This window comes from Rhinolophus hipposideros (assembly GCF_964194185.1).
Source record: "Rhinolophus hipposideros genome assembly, chromosome: 15".
NCBI lineage: Eukaryota > Metazoa > Chordata > Mammalia > Chiroptera > Rhinolophidae > Rhinolophus > Rhinolophus hipposideros.
This window is the reverse complement of record NC_138061.1, coordinates 46,975,259-46,989,444: the sequence shown is the minus strand read 5'-3', so window position 1 is coordinate 46,989,444 and position 14,186 is coordinate 46,975,259. Positions and strand designations below refer to the sequence as shown.

The window sequence follows — 14,186 nt, the reverse complement described above, 5'->3', positions numbered from 1 at the left end:
TGAAAAAGTTAAATTAGGTCAAGAATATGGAAATCACCAAAAGAAAAAAAAAGAATATGGATATCACTTTAAATTGCCACTTTTATTTATGGTATTTTGCCAATTTGTGAGGGAATAATAAGGATGTGCATTATACATGGGTAGTACTAATTCCATATCTATATAAATAATTTTAATTCTTTTATTCATGCTTATGAATTAAAAATGTAACTCTAGAAATCAATAACGATATCCATAAGCAAAATAATATCCTGGACTACAATAATCCGTTTTGTTGAATTTATGGTGAACTTGCAATGACAGAGTTCTAGGCCTGGTATGATGTGTAAATATCATACATTTTTTACTGGTACATAAAATTTCTTGTACCTTGCACCTGTTCTTGTATTTTGTAATTATTTGTTACATAAAATTTCTTGTGCCATAATATGTTAAAAAATAAATGCTAAAATTCCTTTATAATATAAAAAAAAACAACCAAGTACCTAAATGCAAACAAATAAAATTTTGAATTGAAAAATTAAAACAAAAAAGTTTTTCCCCTGAAAGTTTGGGTAAAAAACGTGGGTGCGCATTATACATGGCAAAATACAATAACTGGTTTGAATCAAAGTTATGGCAAAAAATTATATTTTCATTTGGTAAGACTAATAAAAGATGAAATTATCATGTTAAAAATACAGTCCTAAAAGTATACATAGGGAAAAAAAAGTCATGACAATCCCTCATGCTCCTTTCCAACATGGGCTCAGCAGAATAGCTCTTGCAAAGAAGGGCCGTTCTGCCAGCCATGAGGTAGTGAACAGAGAATACAGAATTGACATTCACAAGTGCATCTATGATGTGGGCTTCAAGAAATGTGCCCTTGGTTGCTCAAAGAGTCCAGAAATTTGCCATGAGGGAGATTGGAAACTCCAGATGTGCGCATTGACACCAGGCTCAACAAAACTATCTGAGCCAAAGAAATAAAGAATGTCTCCTTGTGCACACGTGTATGTGTGCATTTGTCCAGAAAACATAATGAGGATGAAGAAACAAGCAATATACGTTGGTTACCTATCTACCAATAGGTAACCACATTCAAAAATCTGTCACCACTGGTACGTCCGGATGGCTCAGTTGGTTAGAATGTGAAATCTCAGCAACAAGTTTGCCAGTTCAATTCCCACATGGGATGGTGAGCTGTGACCCCTGCAACTAAAGATTGAAAACAGCAACTGTACTTGGAGCTGAGCTGCGCCCTTCACAACTAGATTGAAGGACGACTTGGAGCTGATGGGCCCTGGAGAAACACACTGTTCCCCAATATTCCCCAATAAAAAAACCAAAAATCTATCGCCACTTTCAAAAATCTACTGTCATTGTGGAGAGAACTGACCGCTGATTGTCAAATAAAGTTATACAACCACTTTTTCTTTTTTGAAAAATAAAAAGACAGTCACATGAGGAACAAGCCAAAGTAACACAGCAAGAATGTTTTTTGCCCATCAAATGCTCGGACAATTATCAAGTATTCTAATTGTCTAATAATTATGTAATACTTCCAGGAAGTCAGAGTAATGAGGTTTTTATTCTAATGGATGACATAAGTTGGCACAATCATTCTGGAGAGCAATTTCTATTAAAAGCCTTGACCTTTGACCTAATAATTCTATCTTATGAATTTATCCATAATGGAAATGATGCAAAGATAGTTGTAAGGACATTCACCAAAGCATTGTTTGCTATTACAATATCATGTAGCAAGTAACGGAGATAACCCAAATGTCTAACAAAATTATTTTAATAAACTACGGTATCTCTGAGTAATGTTTTCCTCACATGGAAAGATATTCACAATATAAAGTAGAAAAAATTGACTACAAAATAGAATTATGTTACTATAATTTTTAAGTGTGTGTGTGCTTGTGTGTATTTGTTTATATGTATGTAAATGCACATGCATAAAAGGTTTGGAATATATATTTATGTGAAAATAGAGGATGAGTATATGTTTAATTTTTTGTCTGTATGTTTTCTAGTTTTTTTACATTGAACATACATTTCTTTGATACCTTATGAAAATAGATTTTTTTGGGGGCTGGCCCGGTGGCTCAGGCGGTTGGAGCTCCATGCTCCTAACTCTGAAGGCTGTCGGTTCGATTCCCACATGGGCCAGTGGGCTCTCAACCACAAGGTTGCCAGTTCAATTCCTTGAGTCCCGCAAGGGATGGTGGACAGCGCCCCCTGCAACTAAAATTGAACACGGCACCTTGAGCTGAGCTGCAGCTGAGCTCCCAGATGGCTCAGTTGGTTGGAGCGTGTCCTCTCAACCACAAGGTTGCCGGTTTAGACTCCTGCGAGGGATGGTGGGCTGCACCCCCTGCAACTAGCAATGGCCACTGGATCTGGAGCTGAGCTGCGCCCTCCATGACTAAGACTGAAAGGACAACAACTTGAAGCTGTATGGCACCATCCACAACTAAGATTAAAAGGACAACAACTTGACTTGGAAAAAAGTCCTGGAAGTACACACTGTTCCCCAATAAAGTCCTGTTTCCCTTCCCCAATAAAAACAATAGATTTTTTTAATTTAAAAAATAGCTGGTCAGTTTATGGAATTTGAAATAATATATTGATGAAAATGTAGAATTTTATATTAAATTTACTTACCAGGAGATTTTTATCACTAAGACAATTGTTTTTATAAGATTTTAAGATTAGAGAAAAATAAGTAAAATGTCAGATATCTGGCCTAGTGTTATGAAGATAATTTTTCCTTCTGATATCTTACCTTGAAATATACCTACAAGTAACAGAATAAAAGAAATACTGATGATCCACTTACTCTGTACTCTTTTGGTGCTAACAATATAATTTCACAATGAGAAGCACTTGAAAAGATTTTACAAACTGATCCTTTACTTACAAGGTTATTTTCAGCAGATGATATTATGATATTATTGTATCAGTAACATCAGCTTTGATTTCATTGGGTTTTCATCATTTCTATAATTTGAGAGCACAATTAATGCTAGGAAAGCTGTATATATATATATATATATATATATATATATACATACACACACAGACACATATATGTAGACATATTAGTATACCTCTTTCATATAATGATATATATAATGTTATATAATGATAGGAAAGAGGTATATATGAGTCAAAAAATTTTCTTATATATTTGAATTTTTACTGTTTTTCAGGTATGACAGCAGTTATCTGTACTTACCCTCTTGACATGGTTAGAGTTCGCCTAGCGTTCCAGGTGAAAGGGGAACACACTTATACAGGAATTATTCATGCATTCAAAACAATTTATGCAAAGGTACATATTTACTTCTCTCATCTATATCATGTTCTTTTTTACTTAGGAAAATATGTTGAATGTTATCTAAATAGTTATTTTTTAATTTATAGTTAATTGATATTAATAATAATTATGAAAACACATCTGTGTTTTAAGGTGGACCCCAGAATAATATTTTCATTATAATGTATGCTTCTGTTCTTTGATGTTTATCATAATGAACACAATGTAATCTACTTTTTCTTCACTCAAAAGGAAGGTGGTTTCCTCGGGTTTTATAGAGGCCTGATGCCTACTATATTAGGAATGGCTCCATATGCAGGTATGTTTCAAATTTGGTAGAATCTTTGTTTTTAATTTTTTTCTAAGAATGATTTTTAAAGTTCAACATTTTATGAGTACATTTAAGCCCCTAATCCGTCGGAATTCTTTTCTTCCATAAGGGTAACCATTTGACCCAGCACTATTTATTAAGTAGTCCATTCTTTCCCCAATGATCTTCAGTGCTACTTCTTAAAAAACTAATAGAGTACAGTTTTATAATAAGTCTTTATATGTGGTAGGACAAGTCCCTTGACCTTATCCTTCTTTTTTTCAGGAATGGAAGGACCATAGATATTTTGCTGTTTCACACATTAGAATCAGTTTTTGATGTTGCACAAGAATCCTTGTTAGGATTTTGAGTGAAATGTCACACAGTTCTTAGATATTTTTGCTAAATATAGTAGTAGACACCTTATAAGCTTTGTTGTATCTTTTAGAAAATGACTTTCAGTTTATTGCTTGATATAATTTTTATATGATCTTATAACTAGCTGTTATTCTACTTGTTGATATTATACCAACCACCATGTTACTGTAGATTTTTTGGGCTTTCTGTGTGGGCAAATCAGATCTTGTGCAAGTAATATTATTTTTCTTATAGTTTTAAAATTTGTTTATCTTACTGTACTCGCTAAGGACCTATAGTAGAGCAGTGAATAGAAGTGATGATCCTGGGCATTTTGGCTCATTACTGATTTTAACGGGAATGTTTCTAGTATTTCTTCATTTAGCATAATGTTTATGGTAGTATGTATCAGTCATCAGGTTGAGGAAGTTTTGATAAGAATGGTTATCTGAACTGGTGTTGAATTTTACCAGATACCCTTTTTTGCATTTACTGAGGTGATCATATAGTTCTCTCCTTTAATCTGTTAATATAATGAATGACATTAATAGATGTTCTAATGAGAACCCAAATTGGTTTTGATATAATTATCTTTTTATATTCTGTTTTTAGAAGTTTTATATCTACATGCATAAGTGAGATTAGCTTGTAATTTTCTTGTAATATCCTTGTAGGTTTGAGAACCTTCGTTTCATAGAATGAATTTGAGGGTTTTTCTTCATTTTCCATCCTCAGGAAGAATCTGCATAGATTGATTAGAATTAGCTGTTTCTTGCAAGTTTTCATTGTGGGATGATTTTTAAATGTTGGTTGAATTTCTTGAATGATTGTGGGATCATTCACATTTCCATGAATCATTTTTGGTAATTCATACCTTTCTTTACCATTTTGAACTTGACAATTTTGTGTTAGTTTTCAATTTTTTGGCAAACGGTCTTCCTTATTTCTTCATATTTTATCACATCTGTTCTATCTATAGTCATGTTCCCTTTTTCATTTCTATTTATCAGTTATTAGATTTTGCGAAGAATAAGTTTTGGCTTTTTTCTCTTCTCTACCTTTTTTTTTCCATTTCATTGATTTTTGTTCATACCTTTATAATCTCCCTCCTTCTCTGGGTTTATTCTTCAGTTGGATGCTTACCTTATTAATTGTCAACCTTTGTTTTTTTTTTTCTAATGTAAGCTTTTTGTTTTGTCTAAATACTGCTTTAGCTACATCCCATGAATTTGTTATTTTGCTTAGTCGTTTTTAATGAAAATTTGGAAATTTTCAAACATTGCAAAGTAGACGATAGTGTAATGAACCACCATGCTTCAACAGTGATCAACTCATGACCAATTAATCTTGTTTTATCTAACCCCTAATTACTCCCTCCTCCCTCATTCCAAATTGTTTTAAAGCATATCCGTTATTTCATATACAATATATCTGTATTCAGCTCTCTATGCTTTTTTAAAAGAATGACGACATACCATCTGAAACTTTTAAAAAAATTCTGAGTATCATCTAATCATTGTTCAAATCCACCTCCCCCACATCTCATACTTATTTTTTGGCCAGATCCAAGTTGATATTTGCCTGGTATATCTTTTTTTATCTTCCATTTTACTACTTTTTCATGTCTTTATGTTTAAGGTATTTCTTTTGTAATAATCATATAGGATTTTCTTTTTAACCCAGTCTGTAAAATATTTAATTGTCAATTAGTCCACTTCATGATTATTGTGATTGATATATTTGGACTTGTTTCTATACCATACTATTTGATTTCTATTTTTTGCTTTTTATGTTTCTTTTTATTCCTTTCTTATCTTGTTTGCTTATTGTGCTGAATCCTTACCCCTTACTCTTTGTAAATAAATATACATTTTTTGACTCCTCCTATGCTTAGTAGTCTTTAATTATGAGCTCATTACTTGACCTTAATCTTTGAGGTTGACACCCAGTGATTCCTTCTTCATAGGCCTAATGACACAGGATCCATCTCAATGGCTCTGCTGCTACTGGCATCAATATGTAGAGACATTCCCCCTTTCTCATAGGCCCATAACTCACACGTGGGCCCCAGCTTATATTTTTGGTAGGTGGTGGTGCTTTGGATTCTTGGAGACTTTCTCATTCTTTTTGCAAGTCCAGTAATGGATATACCGTGTATCCCCGAAAATAAGACCTAGCTGGACCATCCTCTCTAATGAGTCTTTTGGAACAAAAATTAATATAAGATCCAGTCTTATTTTACTATAACATAAGACCGGGTATAATATAATATAATATAATAAATATAATATAATATATAAAATAAAATATAATATATAAAAATATAATATAATATATAATTAATATAATATAATACTGGGTGTTATATTAATTTTTGCTCTAAAAGATGCATTAGAGCTGATTGTCCGGTTAGGTCTTATTTTCGGGGACACACGGTAGTCATTCTGCAATGACGAAGTCTCTTAGAATACCACTACTGCCATTATGCTAGAAGCAGAATTCTTTACTATTTTGCTATATTTTCTTCTCTTTCTTTTTTTGTTTTTGTAATTAGTTTTCAGTGAAAAAAACTTTTAACATAGTAATAGTATGTTTGTATAATTATTTTCTTTCCCCCCATTTTCCAAATATTTTAAAAATATTTTTGAATACTTTTCACAAACATCATTTTTATTGATTGTGTCATCATATTTCATTAAATACAATTCCACATCATTTAGGTAATTCTGATTTTTTTCTACTTATGTTAATTTGCTATGAATTCCTTGTCATTAGCTTTTTTTTGTATTCATATGAAGTCCTTAGAATAGATTTCCCATATATAAAAGTGCATTAGTAGTCCAAAAGTATACATCGTGATTTCACAATACTCTTAGCTTATAAGAATTTTGTATAAAGAATAAATGCATATATTGAGGTATTATCCTAGTCTGAATTTTTGTTAGTGCTTATTTGCTTATTTGTCGTTATGCATCAAGTCTCTTTTTAAATATGTTTTTAAATTTTAGTAGAAATCAAAATATCTTGAGTAATGCTTAGGTGATAGGAATGCTTGAATTCTATTTTTGATTTTATTAATGTACAACTTTAATGGGTCTGTTATAAAATCATGTAAATGTTGAACAAGTACTAACTGCATATTACCAGTATTACCAATATGTGCATCGTGAGCCAATATGAACATTTCTCTCAAGGAAGAGTCACTTTGATGATAACGATCTTTATCATCATTATTATTGTAAATAGAAGTTGTCATATTTACTTGTAATTTTAATCATGAATTTAATTTTTATTCATGTGAACTTCGGAAAACTGTTTAATTCTATTCATATATAAGGTGGTTATATACTCATTACTACCTCTGTTCAGGGAACTGAACTATATGTTAGTGTGTAAAAACCAATGCTGTAAATTTTATAGGTGGTAATTTTGTCGTTGGGTTAGTGATAAACATTAATTAAATCTTTTAATTTTAGATTAGGCCAAACGTCAGGAAACAGGAAATGCATCAGTAGTTCCTTGAGTTAATTGGTTATTATGTAAGAATGGTGTCTTTTCACAGCTCATGTTCTATTAAGCATCGTGGTGAATTTATATTTTGTTTTTCAGGTGTTTCATTTTTTACTTTTGGTACCTTAAAGAGTGTTGGGCTTTCCCATGCTCCTACCCTTCTTGGCAGACCTTCATCAGACAATCCTAATGTCTTAGTTTTGAAAACTCACATAAACTTACTTTGTGGTGGTGTTGCTGGAGCAATAGCACAGACAATATCGTAAGTCTCTTCATCAACTTAATTCAGTCAAATTAAAGTTGCCCAATCCTGATTTTCAGCATTGGTTAATCATTTTATTTTTTCTAATAGATTATTAAAACACAGGATCCTTTGCTAAATATAAGCATTAATTTAATACAGTTTTTTTTCAGATGTGCCTATGCTTTTAGCATATTGTAAATAATTATGGGTCAAATTGACTAAATTAGTTTGAACCCACCCAATTTCCTGTGGATTCATTTAAAAGAAAGAGAAAAGACAGAAAGCTAGAAAGAAACACTAAATATATTCTTCATCCATAATTTCTCATGAATTTGCCTCTGTGAAGTTTCTGAAATTTGAGCCATTTAATTGTTTGTAAGAAGGCACAACTTCTCTTGCACTAAAATCTTGATGGCCTGCTTTGTGTCAGACAGTGTACTAAGTATTGAGAAGTTCACCGAAGGAAAAACAAAGTTACTGCCTCAAGAAGCCTATAATCTTAATAAGACAGTAGCAATAAAATGGAGTTATATATTAATTTAAGTGCCAGTGGAGACAGATAAAGGTATTACTATATTGTAGTTGGAAAGGTGCTTCAAAGCATTTCTCTAGACCAAGAGAGATTGAGTAGATGAGATAAAAAGAGGCTGGAATAATTAGAAGCAGGAACTTTTCAGAAATAGAAAGAAGAAACACTTTCTGTGACTGAGGAGCATTCTGTAAAACAGGAAGACGACAGGAAGTAGTTGTGTCATAACTCAAAAAGTAGTAGTGTCAGACTCAAAGCAGAGTATCTAATGAAAAAAGAAAAGTCAAAGTAAGATCAGTACTGAAAAGTAAGGTGTTCATTGGATTTGACAATTAAGGATTGTTCACCTTTGTGAAAGCAGATTCGGTTTACTTGTGTGTGGGAGCAGGTCATACTTGATTGAAGGTAAAGAAGAAAGTATGTGTGTGGTTTACTTTTGGAAACCTAGCTGTGGAACCTTGTTTATTTGCAAGAGACACGATCACCTCTGGCTATTCTGATTCGCTTTGCTTTTACTGCCCCTTTTCTTTGTTAGTTCCAACTTAGATCCTTAAAAATCTGCCTCTTTCCTACTTTTTTTCTTAAACTATATTCTATAGTTTAAACTATATTCTTAAACTATTCTTAAACTATATTCTACACCCATTGACTCTTGACAGAGCCAATGCCTCCTTCTCAGATCTTTTACCCTCCTTCCAATTGCTCTAGTTCCTTGATTTTTGTAACAGTGCCCTCTCTTGGTGATCATGGTCCCCAACCTTACCTTTTTAGGTACCTTGCTGATTCATGTCCTCCTTTTCCTACCTTCTATGTGTGCCATTTTTTTAAGGCCCTGCCAGACTTTAGTCCTCAGCTCTTCCCTTAAATATCTAGAGTAACTCATCTAACTTTATAGTCTCAACGGTCACCTCGGTACAGATAACCAGTTCTATTTTTAAATCTCTGTTATTGACTCACCATTACATCTCTAGCAGGCTCTTGGTTGTTTCTACTTGGACTTCTGCCATCAGTGCAAACTCTATAATTCAGATACTACTTTCTTGTCTTCCTTTTCGTGACAATCCTCAGGTCCCAACTTTCTTATCTGTTATTGATAACCATTAATCTTCTAGTCCTGATAATACCTTGAAATCATTTTTCACATTTTACATATCTAGTCACTGTCTTATCATTTTTTACTTCAGAACATTGCCTACAATGCTATTTTCTTTCTTCCTCATTGTGATTTCCCTAGTTCTGATCCTGTACCTTGTCTTCTTACATTCTCTCCTTCCTACTGATTAATTCCTTCTACCCACATAGACCTGTTCCTGCTTGGAAGCTAAATCTTTCAGGTTGAGGTTTTGGTCTATTTATCTCCACGAAGTTTTCTCCTCTTCCCACTCCCCATTAAGAAATAAATCCTGAAGATGCTATTGAGGTACACAGGGAGCTTCAACTATTGGTAATGTTATTTCTTGAGCTATTTGGTTGGTACATGGGTTTTTTTTTTTATTATAACTATTTCATAGTACATTTAAATGTATATAAAGTATATATTTATGTCATATATCACTTATGTATATATTGAAGAGCTTTGAATAGGAAAGTAGAAAGCAGCTTTGTGACACTGGAGAATGTCTCAAAGACTCAATTTTCTTATCTTAATGTTGGGATAACAGTACCTACATACTTCGTGCAATTGTTTTGAAGATGGAATGAGATAATGTGTATAAATTGTTTATACAAGACCTAACAGAAGTAGTCAGTATTAGCAAAATAAAAGTAATTTTAAAAAGTCACCTGAGATCCCACTCCTAAAAGAGATTACTTTTGTATACTTCATTTCAGGCAATCTTTACGTAGAATCTCCTCTGCCCTCTAAATGCAGTTATCTGTATTATTAATTTTTGCCCACAAGGAAAAAATTTTTGTTGGTCTACTGGACAGAGAGGGACGTGGTGAATACTCTGATGGTAGTGGTTCTCAACTGGGGGTGATTTTGTTCCAGTGGACATTTATTAATGTCTAGAGACATTTTTGGTTGTCACCACTGGGGGTGCACTACTGGCATCTAGTGGGTGGATGCCAAGAATGCACCTAAACATCCTGCAATGCCCAGGACAGCCCCCCACAACTGAAGTATCTAACCCAAATTTGAGAAACCCTATTTTAGGGTTACAACCATGAGACGCACCCAGTTTGTTTCTTTGGGGAATGGCACTTAATTTAAGTCACAGAGCTTGATATTGTGGTGATAGGAAAGAAGAAGCATCTAGTGTAAGAGAACCACATAAGCAAAGGCCTGGAGACCTCTGTATTGTATTTAATTTTATTCATGTGCCTATACCCTACTCCCACATTAGACAAAACAATAGGAGAATAAGAACACATTATTTCTTAGCTTATATATAGGGCTTTGTATGCAATAATTGTTGCGTAGAAAACTAATCATTTTTGAGTCCTGCCTTTTTCTTTTTTTAGCTACCCATTTGATGTAACTCGCCGGCGAATGCAATTAGGAACTGTTCTTCCAGAATTTGAAAAGTGCCTGTAAGTTCTCCCCCTTTGTCATTGTTCATTTAGTTAGGGAATGTAATGTTTAAAGTAAGCAAGGAGATAGGACTGTGATCTCACTGGTAGACTAAAGCTTCCATTTTATCTCCTATAGTTTAATTTGGTAACTTTATAAGGTTTTAATCAGGTCCCAATCATCCCATTAAAAAAAATTGGACTTTAGAGCAGCTCTGTTAAATAGGAATGTAATGTGAGTCATGTATATAATTTAAAATTTTCTGGTAGCAACATGAAAAAAAATATGTAAAAAAGAAACATGAAATTAAAAAAAAAATTATTTAACCTAATATATCTAAAATATTATTACTTCATCATTTCAATATTTTACTTCCTTTTTTTATACTAAGCATTTGAAACCCAGGGTATATTTTATATTCACAGCACATCTCAATATGGACTTGCCATAGTTCAAGTGCTCGTGAGCCACGCTCTAGAGTTTTCTATAATCTATAGAGATTTAGAATAATTTTGTTTGGTTAGCGATGTGTTTGTCTCTCGGGGTAAGAGAAGAATGTTTGTTCAGGAACTTGAATTTCCTGTTGTCCAAAAGATTTTTTGAAGATTTCAGTCCAGATTGCCTATTGAAAAGGAAAGGCAAACCCCAGAATGTTGGTTTGAAAAGAAAGAAAACACCATTCGAAACAAGAAATTGTTTGGTCCTGAAATCTGATAGTCCTTTAAGCTTTAATTCTGTAATCATCTGCTAGTTATATAGTATAGAACCTGAGCTGAAATGAAAGCTTAAAGGACAACTGCTCATCCATCCTTTAAAAAGACTACATGAAAGGGTGGCAGATTAGCTCAGTTGGTTTGAGCGTGGTTCTAATAACACCAAGGTTGCCGGTTTGATCCCTGCTGTGGGCCACTGTGAGCTGCGCCCTCCTAAAAAAAAAAAAAAAAAAGAAAGAAAGAAGAAAAAAGACTACGTCAATATGTCAGATACTATTATGAAATAGTGTTGCCAGTAAATGTCACAGACATGGTACAAACAAAATATGTTGTATTAATGAGCTCCACAGTTCTACGCATAATGCTTGTACAAGTTTGGAATGAATTGCTGTTTTATTATGAATTTTTAACTTGTTTTAGCACTTGCCTTCCAAAAGCTATTCAAGGTGGTATTTTAGCTTCTTTTAAAAATGCTATTATGGATCCTGAAATTGTCTCTTTATGAGTGGGCATAAAAGTGTCATCATTTAACCACTGTCTTTCAGTACCATGCGGGAGACTCTGAAGTATGTCTATGGACACCATGGAATTCGAAAAGGATTATATCGCGGTTTATCTCTGAATTACATTCGCTGCATTCCCTCTCAAGCAGTGGCTTTTACAACGTATGAACTTATGAAGCAGTTTTTTCACCTCAACTGAAAAAAAAAATTGTGATTTCCTTAATAAATTCTCAGAGGGAGAAATAAAATATTACTTTAATTTTGGGGAGCACGTTACTTGAATGGGGATATTTACTCTGTCACAGAAACCACTGGTATTTTAGTACTTGATTTTTTTATTCATCACAAGTCAAAAGTGCTTACTATACTTTTTGATGCCTAAAGTTATACCGTAGAACACTGAAAAGAAATTCCTAAACTGATGCTGGCTAATCAGTTAGGTTATTTGAAACCATTTTAAAGTGTCATTTGGAAGGAGAACTAACTTAAATGGAATTCAGGAGGTTGCCATTAGCTTTATCATTGCTGGTCCAAGCTTTTAATTGTAATCATGATTTCCAAAGACTCTAATATTGGTTATTATTGTTATTATTATAAACAGGCTTGGTTGTACTGCAGCAGAATGATGAGAAGTGAATTTTTAAGTTGTATAAACTATAGCTCAGAAGCCAGCATGGAGTTATTCTTATTATTTTCTCTTCTCATAATTCTGCTCCACTGGATAAAAGGACAAACATGTTTTCTCTTCATTTTTTTAGAAATAAATGTTGTATTTAAAAAGTAGTCATGTAGAGACTCAACCATAAATGAAGAATTTTCAGATATTCCTCAAATGTTGTTACCAAGTACTACAACTGATTTAAATATTTTAAAAAGTCAATGTATTTTCCAAAGGCAGTGATAATAAATACTATCTTTGCTCCCAAAACAGATGAGCATTTTAGATTTTGGTTTTTTTAAATGATTTGGTGTATACTAGAAAATTTATTATGTGGACTGTGAAATATCTATTAATATAGATGTGAATGTCAAAGAATGTTTCTAAGGTCATGATACATCAACTAGTTCTTCCATGTAAAATAATTTTAGTGCAATATAAACTTAAGTAGAAATGTAAAAATGATTTGAATTGCTATTCTTTATATTAAAATGGTCTAAAGTGTAAGAATTCGACTTGTGTTTAGAGTACTTTTTATGTTTTATTATAAGCATGACAGAAATGGGAGGGGAACAGTTAGTTTTGTCCTCAGAAATAGCAATTTGTAGATTTGATGTGATTTTTAAGACATAAAACCAAGTTGAAAGTGTTTTTTTCTGCTTCAATTTTTATTTTTTTTTTGCCTAAAAGATCTCTCATCATACCTTGGTAAAACATTAGATGAACTGGTTTCATTTTCAAAGTCTTTATTTTATAATAAATATGTATCTTTGTATGATTTATAAGTGTACTTGCAGGTAGAAATACAGCACATGTGTTCCTAAAACTATTTTGTATATTTTTCATTTTCCGATTACACTGTAACTAAATGTTGTTATCAAATCTCAAGATAATTTAACTGTGTAAAATAAGTATCTCACTTATGTTATCAATAAAAAGGACTGCGAATATTTTTTTAAACAAAAATTTGCATTCTATGTCTTTTATAGAATACATAGGACATTAAAAATAAATATTATTCATATTTTAACAATATTTCTCTCTTTTAACTAGTTACATTATTGAAGCACAAACATTAAACATAAGCAATCAGAATGGAAGAATCTTTAAGATAATGACTATTTATATCTGATTTATGTCAGATTGATGACCCAAGTGCATCTTTCAGGTTATCTTCCATTTGAAGATTGACTGTTTCTGTTTTGATCCCCATTATTATCTTTTTCTTCCTTTAGGTGGTTACAGTCCTCAGATTAGAATGGGACAGTCATCTGGTCTAGGGATTGATAAGGGAGATACCACTCCTACTCTGAACGGTTGTCTGCATGGAGGTGGAAAGGTTAGTGGGTATGTATAATATTTTACCCTATCCTCCCCAAGGGTATTCGTTATCTATTTATTCAGCACCCATTGTGTGCCAGGCATAATGTCAGCATTATGGGGGCCTTACCGTGGGAGGTCTGTTAGCTGACCTACTATCTGATTTGGATGCTCAATAACAGCTAACACTGGGTTTTCTCTAATAGAGCATGTACCACACTTT

The 14,186-nt window shown here is 32.8% G+C and overlaps 1 protein-coding gene across 2 annotated transcripts in view; it reads left to right on the top strand.

Moving 5' to 3' along the window:
• Positions 1–13,678, top strand: part of SLC25A16 (solute carrier family 25 member 16) — a 29,749-nt gene extending 16,071 nt beyond the window's left edge. Inside the window, exons 5-9 of one of the 2 annotated variants that reach the window (XM_081074195.1) lie at positions 3,201–3,322; positions 3,560–3,626; positions 7,584–7,746; positions 10,721–10,789; positions 12,028–13,678. In XM_081074195.1, the coding sequence (XP_080930321.1) occupies positions 3,201–3,322; positions 3,560–3,626; positions 7,584–7,746; positions 10,721–10,789; positions 12,028–12,184 (578 nt within the window). In that variant the 3' untranslated portion in view covers positions 12,185–13,678. Of the gene's footprint in view, positions 1–3,200; positions 3,323–3,559; positions 3,627–7,583; positions 7,747–10,720; positions 10,790–11,318; positions 11,645–12,027 lie in introns of those variants that run through there. The other variant, XM_081074196.1, reaches the window with a different exon arrangement.
• The last annotated feature ends 508 nt before the right edge of the window (positions 13,679–14,186 follow it).